The sequence below is a fragment of the Neoarius graeffei genome, chromosome 6, assembly GCF_027579695.1.
Source record: "Neoarius graeffei isolate fNeoGra1 chromosome 6, fNeoGra1.pri, whole genome shotgun sequence".
Taxonomy (NCBI): Eukaryota; Metazoa; Chordata; class Actinopteri; order Siluriformes; family Ariidae; genus Neoarius; species Neoarius graeffei.
The window spans coordinates 75852905-75873346 of record NC_083574.1 but is presented as its reverse complement, the minus strand read 5'-3'; the positions used below and the strand labels follow the sequence as shown (position 1 = coordinate 75873346).

At 46.5% G+C, this 20442-nt stretch overlaps 1 protein-coding gene across 5 annotated transcripts in view; it reads right to left on the bottom strand.

The window, feature by feature from the left end:
* Positions 1-20442, bottom strand: part of si (sucrase-isomaltase) — a 484577-nt gene that overhangs the window by 234296 nt on the left and 229839 nt on the right. For all 5 annotated transcript variants that reach the window (XR_009654900.1, XR_009654901.1, XM_060924052.1 and 2 more), the window contains one exon: positions 2888-3004. Coding sequence is in view for 3 of the 5 variants with exons in the window: in XM_060924052.1 (XP_060780035.1) it covers positions 2888-3004 (117 nt within the window). In the remaining 2 variants the exon portion in view is untranslated. The remainder of the gene's footprint in view (positions 1-2887; positions 3005-20442) is intronic.

The window sequence follows — 20442 nt, the reverse complement described above, 5'->3', positions numbered from 1 at the left end:
AAAAAGCTGATGGAACATTTAACTCATAGTGGGTCCTGCACTAGTATGTCACAGGAAGATCCCGGTGTGGCATTGACTGGAGAAGCTGTCACAGAGCCGTCTACATCAGCATGCAGTATTGCAGAAGCGCTCTTCCGTATTATCTCCTGGGTTGGGATTCCGAAAGAAATCCTGACAGATTGCACTACATTTATGTCACACACACTGTGCGAACAGTATGGGTTATTGGGGATTAAGTCCATCTGCACGAGTGTCTATCACCCACAAACGGATGGCTTAGTGGAACTGTTTAATCGGACACTCAAAAACATAATTCTGAAATTTGTAAATGAGGATGCATGTAATTGGGATAAGTGGCTCGAGCCCCTGTTATTTGCAGTACGAGAGGTCCCGCAAGCCTCCACGGGGTTTTCTGCATTTGAATTATTATATGGGTGTAAGCCGCATGGCATTTTGGATGTGCTATGAGAAAATTGGGAGGAGGGACCTTCGCCTAGCAAAAACGAAATTCAGTGCGTTCTTGACTTGCGTGGAAAACTTCACACCCTCACGCACTTAACCCAGGAGAATTTGTTGCAGGCACAAGAACGTCAAATCCAGCTGTACGACAGGGGCACGCACCTTAGAGAGTTCACACCAGGAGACAAAGTACTCATATTATTGCCCACATCAAGCTCTAAATTAGTTGGCAAGTGGCAAGGGCCCTTTGAGGTCACATGGCGAGTTGGGGACGTCAACTATGAGGTGAGGCGAATGGATGGGGTGGGGAATTTCAAGTCTACCACCTTAACCTTTTAAAACACTGGAATGAGGGTGCCCCCATAGTGTTGGCATCGGTAGTTCCAGAGAAGGCTGAGCTGGGGCCGGAGGTAAAAAAGGTCACATCTCAAAGTACTCCAGTCCCTTGTGGAGACCACCTCTCACCGACCCAACTCATGGAGGTACCAAAGTTGCAGGAGGAATTTTCCAATGTGTTCTCGCCCCTACCTGGCCGCACCCACCTCATAGAACACCACATTGAGATGACCCCAGGGGTGGTGGTGCGTAGCCGCCCTTACCGTCTGCCCGAACACACACACACACACACACACACACACACACACACACACACACGCACACACACACAAAAAAAAGGTGGCTCAGGACTAACTCAAGGCCATGCTCGAGATGGGCATAATCAAGGAGTCCCACAGTGACTGGAGCAGCCCAGTGGTCCTGGTTCCCAAGACCGAAGGGTCGGTTTGGTTCTGTGTGGACTATAGAAAGGTCAATGTGGTGTCTAAATTTGACACATACGGTACCCAATGCCTCGCATTGATGAGTTGCTCAATCAGTTAGGCGCTGCTCACTTTTATTCAACACTGGATCTAACAAAGGGATATTGGCAGATCCCCTTAACTCCTCTATCCCGAGAAAAAAACGGCCTTTTCCACACCGTTTGGGTTACACCAATTTGTCATGCTTCCTTTTGGGTTGTTTGGGGCTCCCGCTACGTTCCAGCAGCTCATGGACAAGATCCTTCACCCTCACACCGCCTATGCAGCCATATACCTCGACGATATCATTATCTATCGCCATGATTGGCTGCACCACTTGGAATATCTGAGGCCTGTTCTAAAGTCTCTGAGGTGTGTGGGTCTCACAGCTAACCTGAAAAAGTGTGTAATTGGGTGGGTGCAAGTATGGTATCTGAGGTTCCACTTAGGTCATGGGCAGGTGCGTCCCCAAATTAACAAGACTGCAGCGATTGTGGCCTGCCCGAGGCCCAAGACCAAAAAGGGGGTGAGACAGTTCCTGGGGCTGGCTGGCTATTATCATAGGTTTATAGCCAATTATTCAGATGTCCCCAGCTTGTTAACCGATCTCACTAAAAAGGGGGCTCCAGATTCGGTCCAGTGGACAGAGCAGTGCCAACAGTTTTTCTCTAAGGTAAAAGCTGTACTGTGTGGGGGGCCAGTTTTGCACTCCCCAACTTCTCTCTCCCCTTTATTTTACAGACTGACGCATCAGACAGAGGGCTGGGGGCCGTTTTGTCCCAGAAGGTGGAGGGCGATGAGTGCTCCATGCTGTATATCAACCATAAACTCTCAATGCATGAAATCAAGTACAGCACCATCGAAAAAGAGTGTCTTGCCATCAAGTGGGTGGTCCTTGCCCTCCGATACTACCTGCTGGGGTGCCCTTTCACCCTCTGTTTGGACCACGTGCCCTTCCAGTAGCTCCACCGCATGAAGGATGCCAATGTGCCGATCACCCTTTGGTATCTCGCCCTCCAGCTGTTTAAGTTCGAGGTGGTCCACAGGCCGGGGGTGCAGATGGTGGTGGCGGACTTCCTGTCCCATCAGGGTGGGGAGTCTGCTTCAGGCCGGACGGCTCCCCGGCCTGAGTCGGGCAGTGGGGGTATGTGGCAGTGGAGGCATGGCCAAGCAGCAGTTTGTGAATGGAGGGCGGGGTCGGGGAAGGTAAGTGGCTAAGTCATTACACCTGATGTCAATTAATGTGTGGGTATGTGTGGGTGTGTTTGTTGCAGGGATGGAGCATATAAGGAGAGAGAGAGCACAGAAGTGTTCTCTCCTGACCAGAACACGTGTGTGTGTGCATGTGCACGCGCGCTTGCTTGCGTGCATGCGTGCGCGCGCACATGTGTTGGCGCGCACATGAGTAAAGCTGAAAAGAAAAAAATAATGTTTGTAAGAATGTCAGTTCCTGCCTGCCGTGCTTCTGTACTCCAGCCACATCAGGGATTTACCACATATGGATTTGGATCTGTTGACAGCTCCTGGGTGTTTCTATGTGTATGTTTTAATTGAGCATTATTATAAGGGTTAATTCAACAGTGCATAATGTTACTGTGAGCAGTGATATTTTAATTAGTGCAGATACTTACTTTGTAGCCCTGAGCATTGTGATTACGACTAAAAGGATAAAAGGCTCCAACTTGCATCCAGCGTGTGCATAGCTCCTCAGTTGTGTCATCAAAAAAACCACAGATATCTGCACCGATCTGCATGAAAATATGAATATAAGCAAACTCTTTAACTGTTAAATACAAATGGAATGCACACACCTATAATTTCCTGTTGAGACAGAAGGTCTCAATAGGTCTCAATAGGCAATACTTGACACACAAGTAATTAACACATAGTTTTTCTAATTGACATAACACATTTTTACATACTGAAGTCAGTGCTTTCAAACTAATAAACACGCCTATGAAAACCCACTTTGAATGACCCAGAATAGTGTACATCCACTGCAGATGTAAAAACTGTTTTCTTCTCAGATAAAGTTTTCATACAAAACAAATCTTAATCTCAAAACTACAAAGCTGTCATCTTTTAATTAAATATTAGCTTCAGAGCACACACACACACAAATCTTCATTAAGGTATGTAAAATAGCTTTTACATCCCTGATTCCAAAAATGTTGGTATGCTGGGTAAAATGTTCATTAAAAAAAAAAAATGCAATGATTTGCAAATCCTTTTCAATCTTCAACCTATATTCAATTGAATACAGTACACAGACAAGATATGTAATCTAGCTGATAAACCTTTTTTTGTACATGTACAGTGCTCAGTGTAAATGAGTACACCCCCTTTGAAAAGTAGCATTTTAAACAATATCTCAATGAACACAAACAATTTCCAAAATGTTGACAAGACAAAGTTTAATAAACATCTGTTTAACTTATAATGTGAAAGTAAGGTTAATAATATAACTTAGATTACACATTTTTTCAGTTTTACTCAAATTAGGGTGGTGCAAAAATGAATACACCCCACAACAAAAACTACTACATCTTGTACTTTGTATGGCCTCCATGATTTTTAAATGACAGCACCAAGTCTTCTAGGCATGGAATGAACAAGTTGGTGATATTTTGCAACATCAATCTTTTTCCATTCTTCAACAATGACCTCTTTTAGTGACTGGATGCTGGATGGAGTGAGATTCTCAACTTGTCTCTTCAGAATTCCCCATAGGTGTTCGATTGGGTTCAGATCAGGAGACATACTTGGCCACTGAATCACTTTCACCTTGTTCTTCTTCAGAAATCCAACAGTGGCCTTAGATGTGTGTTTATTCATGTTGGAAAAGTGCACAATGACCAAGAGCATGGAGTGATGGTAGCATCTTCTTTTTCAGTGCAATCCATCTGTGAATTCATGACACCCTCAATGAAATGCAGCTCCCCGACACCAGCAGCACTCATGCAGCCCCACATAAGGACACTGCCACCACCATGTTTCACTGTAGGCACCATGCATTTTTCTTTGTATTCCTCACCTTTGTGATGCCATACAGTTTTGAAACCATCAGTTCCAAAAACATTTATCTTGGTCTCATCACTCCAGAGTATAGAGTCCCAGTAGTCTTCATCTTTGTCAGCATGGGCCCTGACAAACTCTAGATGGGCTTTTTTGTGCCTGGGCTTTAAGAGAGGCTTCTTTCATGGACGGCATTCATGCATGCCATTCCTCTGCAGTGTACGCCGTATTGTGTCATGGGAAATAGTCACCCCAGTTTGGCTTTCTACTTCTTTAGATAACTACAGTGAACTTGCATGCCGAGTTTCTTCAACCCTTCTCATCAGAAGATGCTCCTGTCGAGGTGTTAACTTCCGTGGATGACCTGGACATCTCTGTGAGATGGTTGTAGTTCCATCTTTCTTAAATTTTTGTACTGCTTTTGCTACACTATTCTGACTGATAAGTAAAGCTTTGCTGATCTTCTTGTAGCCTTCACCTTTGTGGTGGAAAGAAATTATTTTCTTTGGGGAATTCTGAAGAGACAACTTGAGCATCACTCTCCATCCAGCATCCAGTCACTAAAAGAGGTCATTGCTGAAGAATGGAAAAAGATTGATGTTGCAAATTGTCGCCAACTTGTTCATTCCATGCCTAGAAGACTTGGTGCTGTCATTAAAAGTCATGGAGGCCATACAAAATACTAGATGTAGTAGTTTTTGTTGTGGGGTGTACTCATTTTTGCACCACCCTAATTTGAGTAAAACTGACAAATGTGTAATCTAAGTTATATTATTAACCTTACATTCATGTTATAACTTAAACAGATGTTATATTAAACTTTGTCTTGTCAACATTTTGGAAATTGTGTTCACTGAGATATTGTTTAAAATGTTACTTTTCAAAGGGCGTGTACTTATTTATGTTGAGCACTGTACACTCATTCTGAATTTGATGTCTGCAACATGCTCTCAAAAAAGTTGGGATGCTCTCAACAAAAGACTGGGAAAGTTGTAGAATGCTCGAAAAACACCTGTTTGTAATTGGAAAGGCTCAGTCATTCACAAACAAGGATGGGGCCAGGTTCACCACTTTGTGAAAAGCTGTGTGGGCAAATAACCAAGAGTTTAAAAACAGTGTTTCTCAACATAGAATAGCAAGGCATTTAAGGCTTTCACCATCAACAATCCATAATATCATCAAAAGATTCAGATAATCCACAGAAATCTCTGCACATAAGGGGCAAGGCTGAAAACCAACAGTGAACACCCATGACCTTTGATCCCTCAGGTGGCACTGCATTAAAAACTGACATGATTTAAAGAATACATGTATAAATGATATTACTACATGGGCTTGGGAACACTTTGGAAAACTGTTGTCGGTAAGCACAGTTCATCACTGCATCTACCATGCAAAATGAGATCAATATTTCAGCAACATCCAGAAACATTGCTGACTTCCCCTGGCCTAAGCTCACCTGAGGTGGACAGACAAAGTGGAAAAGTCTGCGGTGGTCTCATGAGGCCACATTTCAAATTGCTTTTGGATTGTGTTCCAAATTGTGTTCTCCAGGCTAAAGAGGAAGAAGACCATCCAGACTGTTACCAGCACAAAGGTCAAAATTCAGCAAGCTTTGATGCTATGGGCATGTGTTAGTGACCATGGCATGTGTAACTTGCACATCTGAAGGCAGCATTAATCCTAAAGGTACAGTGGGGCAAAAAAGTAGTTAGTCAGTCACCAATTGTGCAAGTTCTCCCACTTAAAAAGATGAGAGAGGCCTGTAATTTTCATCATAGGTATACCTCAACTATGAGAGACAAAATGAGGAAAAAAAATCCAGAAAATCACATTGTCTAATTTTTAAAGAATTTATTTGCAAATTATGGTGGAAAATAAGTATTTGGTCAATAATAAAAGTTCATCTCAATATTTTGTTATATACCCTTTGTTGGCAATGACAGAGGTCAAACATTTTCTGTAAGTCTTCACAAGGTTTCCACACACTGTTGCTGGTATTTTGGCCCATTGCTCCATGCAGATCTCCTCTAGAGCTGTGATGTTTTGGGGCTGTCACTGGGCAACACAGACTTTCAACTCCCTCCAAAGATCTTCTATGGGGTTGAGATCTGGAGCCTGGCTAGGCCACTCCAGGACCTTGAAATGCTTCTTATGAAGCCACTCCTTCATTGCCCGGGCAGTGTGTTTGGGATCATTGTCATGCTGAAAGACCCAGCCATGTTTTATCTTCAATGCCCTTGCTGATGGAAGGAGGTTTTCACTCAAAATCTCACAATACATGGCCCCATTTATTCTTTCCATTACACGGATCAGTCATCCTGGTCCCTTTGCAGAAAAACAGCCCCAAAGCATGATGTTTCCACCCCCATGCTTCACAGTAGGTACGGTGTTCTTTGGATGCAACTCAGCATTCTTTCTCCTCCAAACACGACAAGTTGAGTTTTTACCAAAAAGTTCTATTTTGGTTTCATCTGACCATATGACATTCTCCCAATCCTCTTCTGGATCATCCAAATGCTCTCTAGCAAACTTCAGATGGGCCTGGACATGTACTGGCTTAAGCAGGGGGACACGTCTGGCACTGCAGGATTTGAGTCCCTGGCGGCGTAGTGTGTTACTGATGGTAGCCTTTGTTACTTTGGTCCCAGCTCTCTGCAGGTCATTCACTAGGTCCCCCCGTGTGGTTCTAGGATTTTTGCTCACCGTTCTTGTGATCATTTTGACCCCACGGGGTGAGATCTTGCATGGAGCCCCAGATCGAGGGAGATTATCAGTGGTCTTGTATGTCTTCCATTTTCTAATAATTGCTCCCACAGTTGATTTCTTCACACCAAGCTGCTTACCTATTGCAGATTCAGTCTTCCCAGCCTGGTGCAGGTCTACAATTTTGTTTCTGGTGTCCTTTGACAGCTCTTTGGTCTTGGCCATAGTGGAGTTTGGAGTGTGACTGTTTGAGGTTGTGGACAGGTGTCTTTTATACTGATAACGAGTTCAAACAGGTGCCATTAATACAGGTAACGAGTGGAGGACAGAGGAGCCTCTTAAAGAAGTTGTTACAGGTCTGTGAGAGGCAGAAATCTTGCTTGTTTGTAGGTGACCAAATACTTATTTTACTGAGGAATTTACCAATTAATTAATTAAAAATCCTACAATGTGATTTCCTGTATTCTTTCCCCCCATTCTGTCTCTCATAGTTGAAGTGTACCTATGATGAAAATTACAGGCCTCTCTCATCTTTTTAAGTGGGAGAACTTGCACAATTGGTGACTGACTAAATACTTTTTTGCCCCACTGTACATACAGGCTTAGGAGCAACATATGCTGCCAACCATATGACGTCTTTTTCATGGACATCCCTGGTAATTTCAGCAAGACAATGCTAAGCCCCATTCTGCATGTGGTACAACAGTGTGGCTCCATAGTAAAAGAGTGTGGGTGCTAAACTGGCCTGCCTACCTCAAATTGAAAATGTATGGTGCATTATAAAATGAAAAATATGACAACAAAGACATCAGACTTTTGAGCAACTGAAGTCAGATTTGAAGTGAGAACAAGAAAGAACTTCACACTCAAATATTCAACAATTAGTGTCCTCATTTCCCAAAGTCTTACTGAGTCTTGCTAAAAGAAAAGGGGATGTAACACAGTATCAATAAACCTGCTGAAAGCGTCCAAACTACAAAACATGGACACTATGGACTACACTCCCCAAGACTCACAGTGCCCTCGGTCTCCAGAACATTGATATCAGCTGACACTCATCATCCTAATTAGTCCCCCTGCCTATATAAACCTCTCTCTCACACTACTCCAGTATGAAGTATCGTTCTGCTCTTTCCAGTTCACATCAAGCCTTGTTATTTCTGACTGACTCTCATGTTCTGACTCTTGCTACTTCTTTTCTTGTTTACACGCTTGTCTTTCCTCCTCTACGTTGTTTGCCGATCGCCTGACCCTTGCTTGTTCTACGACTCTGATTCCAGTCTCAAGTTTTGGCTCTGAACCAGTTTGCTCTCCATTCTCATCTGTGTATACATCCATAAGTACCTGCACTGTGACACACAGTTATGAACATGTCCCCATCCCAACTTTGTTGGAATGTGCTGTAGGCATCAAATTCAGAATGATTGTATATTTACAAAAAATAGGAAAGTTCATCACTTTGAAAAAGGATAGGAAAAAGTAAAAGGTAGTATTTTGCAGTTTCTGAAATGGCAGGGGAAATAATTTTCCATGACCAGTTTTTTTCATATATTTTTTATCTTTATAAGTAGTGAAACTTAACAGGATTCAGAAATGGTGAAAGTGATGGAAGAAACACCATTCAGAAATGCATATATTTTTTCAATCCCTTTGCCTACCAGTGGAGAATGGTGAAACATTGTCCCAAACCAGCACATATTGCCACAATTCCAGTTGCTCTTGGTCTTGCTTTTGTAGAATGAAGATGTCAGTCAGCGATAAATTCAGGAAAAAAGCAGGAATAATATGGCCAAATGTGAAGGCTACTGTGAATGCTGGGAAGTGGAGTCTTGAGTGCAAGCAGGGGCAGACGTGACAGAATCTTACTGGTTGGATGGCTCCAAGACAATATTGTCTCAGTTTAGCATCTCTGAGCAAAGTATCATGGTTGAAGGCTTTTTTTTAATTATTTCTTTTGAGATCCTGTTTCTTTGTGCTGTTCCTCTCCAATCTCTTCCTCATTGTCACCTTAGATTTGCATTTACAGCTTATCCAGATTGATTACTGAGGTTCTTTGTAGGCTGAATCTGAAAAATGTCCCCATGATATAAAACTATCCTCAGATGATTTAATGCAACATGTTGATACAGCAGCAAATACAATGTAAAATAGATATACAGCTCTGGAAGAAAAAAAAATCAAGAGACCACTTTTATTATTATTATTATTATTATTATTATTTAAATCACATCTCTATGTATGGCAGCCATTTCATTCCTGTGTCTGTGCTGGAATTCCAACACAAGCACACCTCATTTTACTTAATGAGGTACTGAGAAGGTGATCACCTGAACCAAATCTTATTTTACGGGGAAATGTATAAAACCCACCACTGTGGTCATCACTATCCTCTTGTAATAGGACCAGTTTGGATAGCAAAAACAGTGGCAGTAGTACCTTAAATTTAATTGGAATACAAAAATACCTATTCCTCATGCCTAGAGTTAAAAAGAAAAAAAAAGTTTTGACTGAGGAAAAAGAAGGATTCAATTCTGGCTTTAATGGCAGATGGATACAGTGAGTTGCAGGTGGCTTCCATCTTCAAAATTTCAAAGATGGCAGTTCATAAGAACAAGATCAAGCAGCAGACACTGGGGAAAACAAAGTTACAGAATGGCAGAGGGTGAAAATGACTCCACTGTCCTGGATGATCATCAACTCCTTCGAATGTCACTCAACAACCATAGGATGACATCAAGTGACCTACAAAAAGATTGGCAAATGATAGCTAGGGTTAAGTGCACAGCAAAGACAGTTTGAAACAGGCTCATCTGGGTGGGGTTGAAGTCATGCAAAGCGAGAAAAGCCCTTCATCAAAGAGAAGCAAAGATGAGCCAGGCTGAAGTTTGCTAAAGGCCATAAGGATTGGACTGTATCAGACAGGAGTATGGTCATCTTCTCTGATGAGTCCAATTTTCAGCTTTCGCCATCACCTGGTCATGTAATGGTTAGATGGAGACCTGTGGGCAGTGGCTAGACCTTTCCTGAGGTCCAGTCTAAAATGGAGAAGTAGGACAAATCCTTCCCTCCACTAGTCTGGAGGTTCACTTCGGGCAAGTGATAGCACACTCAAGCTCCCCTACCTGGGGTGAGAGTAAAGGGGAAATGGGCCTCCTAATTCATAGTGAAGGCAGCCCATCTGGGAGAGGGAAACTCTGAATAAAAAAAAAAAAAAAACACTACAAACAAAGAAGGCAATGACAGCAGGGCACCAGATGTGGCAGATTAGCCCAGGGTTGGACCAATAGCACAGACACTGGACAACATGCAAATGAACCTCTCAGCAGGTCAATGGATGGCATCACCAGGCAAGTCAGGTGCCACTGTGGGACAAGCTTATGAGACGACGAAGCCTGTTGCACTCCAGTGCACCACTTAGCAATGGCTTCTGAGGTCCAGAGAGGCTGCACATTGGGAGCATGACACCAACAGTCTACATCACTGTGCAAGGCAAGATGTGAATTTTGACTGTTCACACACATCCTGACTATTCCCAAGTCCTGTGATGATGGCACAAATGTGACAGCAGCAGGCCTATGAAGCTGGAAGCTGGCAGCCCAGAGCTCACATGTGACTGTCACCACCTTGTAGAAGATACTGGGCAACTGGTAGGTGGAGGCAGAGTGACCGAGCAGCCCTATTTAGGGACAGCACTGCATGTCCCAGAAGGGGAGGCCAATAGAAATGTCTCTTGTCTCGTCTTCTGCTTATCCGGGACCGGGTCGCGGAGGCAGCAGTCTAAGCATGGAAGCCCAAACTTCCCTTTCCCCAGACACCTCGGCCAGCTCCTCGGGAAGAACACCGAGGCGTTCCCAGGCCAGCCGAGAGACATAGTCCCTCCAGCGTGTCCTGGGTCTTCCCCGGGGCCTCCTCCCGGGGGGACATGCCTGGAACACCTCCCCAGGGAGGCGTCCAGGAGGCATCCGAAAAAGATGCCCGAGCCACCTCAGCTGGTTCCTCTCGATGTGGAGGAGCAGTGGCTCTACTCCGAGCTCCTCCCGAGTGACTGTGCTTCTCACCCTATCTCTAAGGGAGCGCCCAGCCACCCTGCGAAGGAAACTCATTTCAGCCGCTTGTATCCGCGATCTTGTTCTTTCTGTCATTACCCAAAGCTCATGACCATAGCTTTGATCAAAGCTCATGATCATTCTATTGCCCCTCCTAGAACTGCCACCTTATTGTGGTGGAGGGGTTTGTGTGCTTGAATGATCCTAGGAGCTATGTTGTCAGGGGCATTATGCCCCTGTTAGGGTTTCCCAAGGCAGACAGGTCCTAGGTGACAGGCCAGACCAAGAGCAGTTCACCAAAAACCCCCTATGGAGAAAAAATCCAGGACCGTGACGTCGCCCGGTAGGACGCAGCCGGGGCCCCACCCTGGAGCCAGGCCCGGGGTTGGGGCTCATATGCGATCGCTTGGTGGCCGGGCCTTTGCCCATGGGGCCCGGCCGGGCTCAGCCCGAAGAGGTGACATGGGCCCGACCTCCTGTGGGTTCACCACCCACAGAGGTAGCAGTAGGGGTTTGGTGCAGTGTGGATTGGGTGGCAGTCGAAGGCAGGGGCCTCGACGACCTCATCCCCGGACACAGCGGCTGGCTGTTGGGACATGGAATGTCACTTCGCTGGGGGGGAAGGAGCCTGAGCTTGTGCGGGAGGTTGAGAGGTAGCGGCTAGAGATAGTTGGGCTCACCTCCATGCACAGCTTGGGCTCTGGAACCCAGCTCCTCGAGAGGGGCTGGACTTTCCACTTCTCTGGAGTCGCCCGTGGTGAGCGGCGGCGGGCTGGTGTGGGCTTGCTTATAGCTCCCCAGCTCAGCCGCCATGTGTTGGAGTTTACCCCAGTGAATGAGAGGGTTGCCTCTCTGCACCTTCGGATTGGGGAGAGGGCTCTTGCTGTTGTTTGTGCCTACGGGCCAAATAGCAGTATAGAGTATCCGGCCTTCTTGGAGTCCCTGGGAGAGGTACTGAGGGGTGCTCAGACTGGGGACTCCACTGTGCTACTGGGGGACTTCAATGCTCACGTGGGCGACGACAGTGACACCTGGAGGGGCGTGGTTGGGAGGAACGGCCTCCCCGATCTGAACCCGAGTGGTGTTTTGTTATTGGACTTCTGTGCTAGTCACGGTTTGTCCAGAACGAACACCATGTTCGAGCATAGGGGTGTCCATAAGTGCACGTGGCACCAGGACACCTTAGGTCGGAGGTCGATGATCGACTTTGTAGTCGTTTCATCTGATTTCCGGCCCTATGTCTTGGACACTCGGGTGAAGAGAGGGGCTGAGCTATCAACTGATCACCACCTGGTGGTGAGTTGGATCCGCTGGCGGAGGAAGAAGCTGGACAGACCTGGCAGGCCCAAACGTATGGTGAGGGTCTGCTGGGAACGTCTGGCCGAGCACTCTGTTGGGGAGGTCTTTAACTCCCACCTCCGGGAGAGCTTTTCCCAGCTTCCGAGGGAGGCGGGGGACATTAAGTCTGAGTGGACCATGTTCTCTACCTCCATTGTGGATGCAGCTGTTCGGAGCTGTGGCCGCAAGGTCTCCAGTGCCTGTTGTGGCGGCAATCCCCGAACCCGGTGGTGGACACCGGAAGTAAGGGATGCCGTCAAGCTGAAGAAGGAGTCCTATCGGGCCATGTTGACCTCCGGGACTCCTGAGGCAGCTGACGGGTATCGGCAGGCCAGGCGTGCTGCAGCTCGGACAGTTGCGGAGGCAAAAACTCGGAACTGGGAGGAGTTCGGGGAGGCCATGGAAAAGGACTATTGGTCGGCCTCGAAGAAATTCTGGCAAACCGTCCAGCGCCTCAGGAGGGGGAAGCAGTACTCTGCCAACACTGTTTACAGTGCGGGTGGGGAGCTGTTGACCTCGACTGGGGACATTGTCGGGCGGTGGAAGGAATACTTTGAGGATCTCCTCAATCCCACCGTCATGTCTTCCACTGAGGAGACTGAGGCTGATGACTCAGAGGTGGACTCATCCATTACCCAAGCCGAAGTCACTGAGGTGGTTTGCAAGCTCCTCGGTGGCAAGGCACCGGGGGTGGATGAGATCCGCCCTGAGTATCTCAAGTCTCTGGATGTTGTGGGGCTGTCTTGGTTGACACGCCTCTGCAACATCGCGTGGCAGTCGGGGACAGTGCCTCTGGAGTGGCAGACTGGGGTGGTGGTCCCTCTTTTTAAGAAAGGGGACCGGAGAGTGTGCTCCAATTATAGGGGAATCACACTTCTCAGCCTCCCAGGGAAAGTTTACTCCAGGGTACTGGAGAGGAGAATTCGACCAATAGTCGAACCTCAGATCCAGGAGGAACAATGCGGTTTTCGTCCTGGTCGTGGAACACTGGACCAGCTCTATACCCTTCATAGGGTGCTCGAGGGTTCATGGGAGTTTGCCCAACCAGTCCACATGTGCTTTGTGGACCTGGAGAAGGCATTTGACCGTGTCCCCCGTGGTATTCTGTGGGGGGTGCTTCGGGAGTATGGGGTTCGGGGCTCTTTGCTAAGGGCTGTCCGGTCTCTGTACGAACGGAGCAGGAGTCTGGTTCGCATTGCCAGCAGTAAGTCAGACCTGTTCCCAGTGCATGTTGGACTCTGGCAGGGCTGCCCTTTGTCACCGGTTCTGTTCATAATTTTTATGGACAGAATTTCTAGGCGCAGCCAGGGGCCGGAAGGAATCCTGTTTGGGAACCACAGGATTTCATCTCTGCTTTTTGCGGATGATGTTGTCCTGTTGGCTTCTTCAAACCAGGACCTTCAGCATGCACTGGGGCAGTTTGCAGTCGAGTGTGAAGCGGCTGGGATGAGAATCAGCACCTCCAAGTCCAAGGCCATGGTTCTCAACCGGAAAAGGGTGGCTTGCCCTCTCCAGGTTGGTGGAGAAGTCCTGCCTCAAGTGGAGGAGTTTAAGTACAATAGAAATGTTGAGGTGGTAAAAAAAAAAAGCTTGCCCAGATTACACCTGGCTGGCTAACCATGGCCAATGGGTCTTTGCACTAGCGGAGCACGTCCTGGGTAAGACATTAAACTGCATCCAATGGCAAGGCTCCAAGCAGGGATGCATGGAGCTGTAGGGAGTGTGGAGTTAGTTGCCATTACTCTCGGCCTGCTCTGACCCAGGGCAGACTGCTTTGTTAGGGTGCCAGCTATGGTTTTAATAGCACACAGACCAGGGCATGTCTTTAAACCGCTTCCAAGGAAGCTGGCAGTAGGGTGTCCTTGGTGCTCTGTGGCAGAAGAACCTCAAGGTCAATGGCACACCACCAGATGGCATGTGGAGGAACCAGAGACAGTCAATGGATGGCATCACCAGGCAAGACAGCTGCCACTGCGGAGCATCCTTCTCATCTGCCAAATCTGTGGTGCATCAGCACACCATTTGTACCAGGTGTGAAGATCCAGAGAGACAGATGGTGGGGGCATAACACCACCTATCTTAGCCACTGTGCAAGGCACGTTGTGAGGAGAGGCTACCAAGTCCTGTGGCGATGGATGCAAACACGATGGCAGCAAGCTTGAGATACTGGGAGCTACTAGCGGGAAGTCTGCACACAGGCAGCCCACTTTTGAAGGTCGCAGTCCAGCTGAAGTCTGGGTAACAGCAGGATTGAGGCAGCAGTGTGGGTGACCAGGCAGTCCTATTTAGGGACAGCACTGCTTGCCCCTGAAAACCCCTAGAAAAGGTGGGGAAACAAGGTTTATCCAGAAATCCACCTGGCTGGCATACCGCAACCAGCAGGTTTCCATTTCAGCGGTCAAAAATACAAGATGAAGAAACTTACTGTGGCCACATGGAACGTTTGGACTATGTTGGACAATGACACCCGACCTGAATGAAGGATAGCACTCAGCACATGAACTTGAGAAATACAAGATTGACATAGCGGCGCTCCAAGAGACTAGGAATGCTGGGCAAGGACAGATTCAAGAACAATCTCACACCATCTACTGGATTGGAAAATCAGAAGGGAGAAGAGATGCAGGTGTAGCTTTTGCAGTTTCCAACAAGATTGCTTAAAAGCTGCCTACCCTGCCAACTGGAATTTCTGAAAGAATCATGAGCCTTTGAGTTCCCATTGGAGATGAACGCTACCTGACCATTATATGTGCCTATGCTCCAACAATGACACACTCTGAAGAGGACAAGGATGCCTTTTATGAATCCTTAACATCTGTTGCTGACAGTGTGCCTGCAGCTGGCAAAGTGATTCTTCTGGGAGACTTCAACACACGTGTTGGAAAGGACCATGCAACCCATGAAGGCATCATTGAGAAGTTTGGCAAGGGAAACAAGAATGCTAATGGAGAGCCCTTGATAAACTTCTGCATGGAGCGCAACCTAGTATGACCAACACATTCTTCTGCCAATCTGACAAAAACTACTATACCTGGATGCATCCAAGATCTAAGCATTTCCACCTGCTTGATTACGTAGTGACTCGGAAGGAAAATCTGTCTGAAGCTCTTTCAACAAAGGCACTTTGAGGAGCAGAATGCTCAACAGACCACTACCTTGTCCACTCACAGCTGAGGCTTCAGCTGACCTTGCATAGACGAAGGACACCTCCGAAAACACCGAAAAAGCTGGCTATCAAATTACTAGACAACATGGCCCAACAGAGACTGGCCTGTGCAATCACAGCTGCACTACAAGACACTGAACCACCAACAAACTCAGAGAACATTGAAGCTCACTGGAAATGGCTGAAAGACAATATCCACAATTCAGCATCTGAGGTACTAAGACACCCCAAGAGAGTCGCTCAAGACTGGTTCCAAGAGTACAACAAGCAGATACAAGAACTACTGCAAAACAAACAGAGACTCAATTGTATCCACCTGCAGGAGAACACTGAGAGAAGTGCACAAGCCTTCAAAGAAGCAAAAGCTGATGTACAGTGTAAAACTCAGTGAATGAAGGATGAATGGTAGACAAGGAAAGCTGCAGAATTGCAAGAAATGGCTAACCGGAACGTTACCCAGGGTCTCTTCTCTGAGCTTAAAGCAGTCTATGGTCCAAGAAGCAATGCCATTGCCCCAGTGAAGATGGCTGATGGAACCAAGCTCTGCACTGATCTCAACATCATAGAATGCTGGAAAGAACATTTTGGAAACCGACTCAACCAAGAAGGATCAGCTAGTGATGCGGCATGCAGTCAACTTGAAAGGAGACCCATCAGAGAGGACCTATGCACTCCAATCACTCTTGAGGAAGTGAATAAAGCCCTGAAAACAACAAGAAGTCACAAGGTCTCTGGACAAGACAGCATATTCTGAAGCATGGTGGACAAAACTTGAGAAGAGAACTCTTGAAGCTCATCAATGCTTGTTGGGAGAAAGAAATTCTACCCCAGGACTTCAAAGATGCTCTCATTATCACCATATACAATAAGAAGGGAGAAAGAAGTGAATGTGGCAACCATCAAGGAATTTCACTTTTGTCCACTACTGGAAAAATTCTTGCTAAGATCATACTGAACCGACTGAAGACCCTGTCAGAGCAAGTGCTACCAGAGAGCCAGTGTGGATTCAGAGCTGGAAGATCTACAATTAATATGATTTTCACTCTGAGACAGCTACAGGAGAAAGCAGTTGAGCAATATCAGCCACTGTACATCATCTTTGTTGACTTCTCCAAAGCATTTGACACCGTTGACAGAGAAACACTCTGGAAAGTGCTTGAGGTCTACGGCTGCCCACCCAAGCTGATTACAATGGTGAGGCTCTTCCATGAAGGAATGACTGGCAAAGTGTCTATTGGAGGTGACACAAGTGACAGCTTTGAAATTAGGCATGGAGTAAAACAAGGATGCATACTTGCACCAACACTTTTCACCTTGTACCTGTCAGCTGTCCTGGAGACAATGGCCATTGATCTCACAAGAGGAGTCTACATCAGAACCTGCATGGATGGCAAACTCTTCAACCTTGCCCATCTGAAAGCCTCCACTAAGACCTGGGAAGCTTGTATTTGGGAATTGCTCTATGCAGATGACTCAACTCTAGTAGCAAATGACCCCAACCACATGCAGGAGATTGTGGATCGCTTTTCAAGTGCTGTAAACCTGTTTGGCCTAAAAATCAACATCTCAAAGACTGAACTGCTATACCAACCACCTCCCCTGAATGATCCACTGGCAACTCAACCATGCATAACAGTCAATGGAGCAGCTCTGAAGAATACAGACTCATTCGTCTATCTAGGAAGTGCTGTTACAAACTCGTGTTCCTCAGACCTTGAAGTAGATCGATGCATCCAGGCAGCCAACAAAGCTTTCGGATCTCTCCACAAAAGACTTTGGTCTTGACATGACATCAAACTGGCCACAAAAATCAAGGTGTACAACACGGCTGTACTACCTGCCCTGCTTTACTCGACTGAAAGCATGATACTGTACAAAAAACACCTGCAAAAATTAACAAGAACTCAGCTGCAACACCTACGCCAACTCCAGCGCATCAGATGGCAAGACAAGATCCCTGATGTTGAAGTCCTGAAGAGAGTAGAATCCATCAGTACAGAGGCACTCGTCACTGACTCACAACTGAGGTGGGTAGGACATGTGAAGCGAATGCCGAAAACACGCTTGGTGCTATACGGAGAACTCACGCAAGGAAGGAGATCACAGGGTGGACAGAAACTTTGATTCAAAGAAGTTCTGAAACGACACTTGAAAGCCTGTGAAATCAACCCTGACACATGGGAGAAAGATGCAGAAGACAGGAAGAAGTGGAGGCAGACTGTCTATAAAGCCATAGAAAACATAGAAAACAGAAGAAAGGATGCCTATCAGAAACGGCACAACAATCAACATACTCTACCAACTCAGACACCTTTTCAATGTCACTGATGTGGACACTTTTGCTGCTCAAGAGCGGGCCAAACAGCCCACCTCTGAGCATGCCAGTTATAATCCTCACAATGCAGTCATCATCGAAATCGATGGACTGCCGAAGCATTAGTGGAAAAAAATACCAGAAAGTGAGACTATCAGTTGCCAAACGGAATGCAAAGATGATGCTGGACAAGCATACAAAGCTCAAGAGAAGGACTGATCTAGTTTCTAAGGAGGTAGAGTGGTACAACATTGACATTGCTGCCCTTCAGGAGACTAGAATGGAAGGCCAGGGTCAGATCCAGGAAGACAAGTACGCCTATTTCTGGATCAGCAAGACAGATGAGAGAAGAGATGCTGGGGTGGCCTTTGCAATCTCCAAAATGATTGGCTACAGGCTTCATACACTACCCATTGACAAATCAGAGAGGCTGCTTCATGACCTTTATCAATGTGTATATACCAACCATGTCATACTCAGAGGAAAAAAAAAAAGGAAGGTCTCTATCATGACTTGGCTGAAGTGACAGGGAGTACCCAAAACAGACCACCTAATACTTCTAGGAGACTTCAATGCAAGGGTTGATAGCAACCACACAACCTATGAAGGTGTCATCGGAACATTTGGCAAGGGCAAGAAAAATAGCAATGGTGAGCACCTTCTAAACTTCTGTGCCCAACAAGATCTGATCATTACCAATACCTACTTTCACCAACCACATAAGAATTACTACACCTGGATGCACCCGAGATCCAAGCATGTTCACCTGCTGGACTATGTGATCTTTCACAAGGACAAGCTGTCCAAATGCTTTCAACAAAAGTGATGTGTGGGGCAGAGTGCTCAACCGACCACTACATGGTTCAAACTCAGCTGAGACTGAAGCTACTGCTGAAGAGATGGAGAACTGCAAGTGAAGCCCCCAACAAGCTTAATACCAGTAAACTAAAAAAATAATAATAATAAATAATAATAATAATAAATAATAATAATAATAATAATAATAATAATAATGAATACCAGAGAAAGTTGGCCACAGCAATTACCCTCCAGGATGGAAATTAACCCACCACAGAATCAGCTGACATTGAAGAGCTCTGGACACATCTGAAAGTGACTGTACACAACACTGCAGAAGAGGTCCTTGGTTACCCCAAGATGAAATCAGAAGACTGGTTTCAAGAGCATGACAAGGAGATTCAAGAGTTACTGCAGAGAAAACAGCTCTATAATGACAACCACAAATGGCCCTTTTCCACTACCCTTTTTCAGCTCACTTCAGCTCGCTTCAGCTCACTTCAGCCCGACACGGCTCACGTTTCGACTACCAAAGAACAGCACGACTCGGCTCGCTTCAGCCCTGCTTAGCCCCTAAAACTCGCACCGTTTTGGAGTGGGGCTGAAGCGAGCCAAACCGAGCCGAGTGAGGCTGGGGGCGTGAGCAGACACTCCCCTGTGCACTGATTGGTGAGGAGGAGTGTCCTCACATGCCCACACACGCCCCGTGAGCACGCTGAGATCTGTAAACACCGTAAACCCGGAAGAAGGAGAATTACGAATTACGAGAATTTCTGAAGCCTTATGCGCCTCGCCTCATCTATACGCTCTTGCCAGTATCTGTTGGTGTTGTCGGTGACAACAAGCCACAGCACCAAGACCAGCAACACTAACGACTCCATGTCCTCCATGTTTATTGTTTACTATTCGGGTTGTGAGACTACCGCTTAAAAGATCACTGATGTCACTGTTTGCGCCGCTTAACGACATCACGTGACGTCCACCCGCTTTCGCTAACTCCACCCAATGTGTCCACCCACTTCCAGCCAGCACGGTTCAGCGCGGTTGTAGTCGAAATGCAACTTCAATAGCCCCGCTCAGCTCGACTCAGCCCAACTCGGCACGGCTCAGCCCGACTCAGCCGCGTTTGTAGTGGAAAAGCGGCAATAGAGAACTCTAAGAGGACACTTGCAGCTCTCAAGGAAGCAAAGGCCATTATCCAGAGAAAGATTAGAGCAATGAAGAACAAATGGTGGTTCAGTAAGGCTGAAGAACTACAAACAATTGCTGATAGAAATGACATGCATGGCCTTTTCTCAGGATTGAAGGCAATTTATGGCCCCAAGTCAAATGCGGTCACTCAAGTCAGTGGATGGAAGCAAGATACATACTGACCTGAAGGAGATAACATTACAATGGAAGGAACACTTCTGCACACTGCTCAACCAACAAGGTAAAGCTGATCCTAATGCCTCACAACAAATTACTTGAAGACCAGTGAAGGAGGAGCTGTGTGGACCCATCACCTTAACCCTCACTCACAACCCGCCGTAAGTGTTTTGGACATGCAGGGGTCGCAGGGTTTGGTAGCTCGCAGCTGTCACGGTGAACCCAGGGGAAAGTTTGGGGGAGGAGAACAGGCAAAAGTACTTGTCAAGTACAGGTTGCATGCCTGACTTCCTCGAGGCATGGGAAAAACTGCACCATTAGCCTGTGGAAAGTGTATGTCTAATGCACATGATCAGTGCATGTTCAGTGAGTGTGGAGTGCATGTGACTTGCATTTTACCAGTTTCCTGCACTACGAGTATGGGCCGCACTTGTG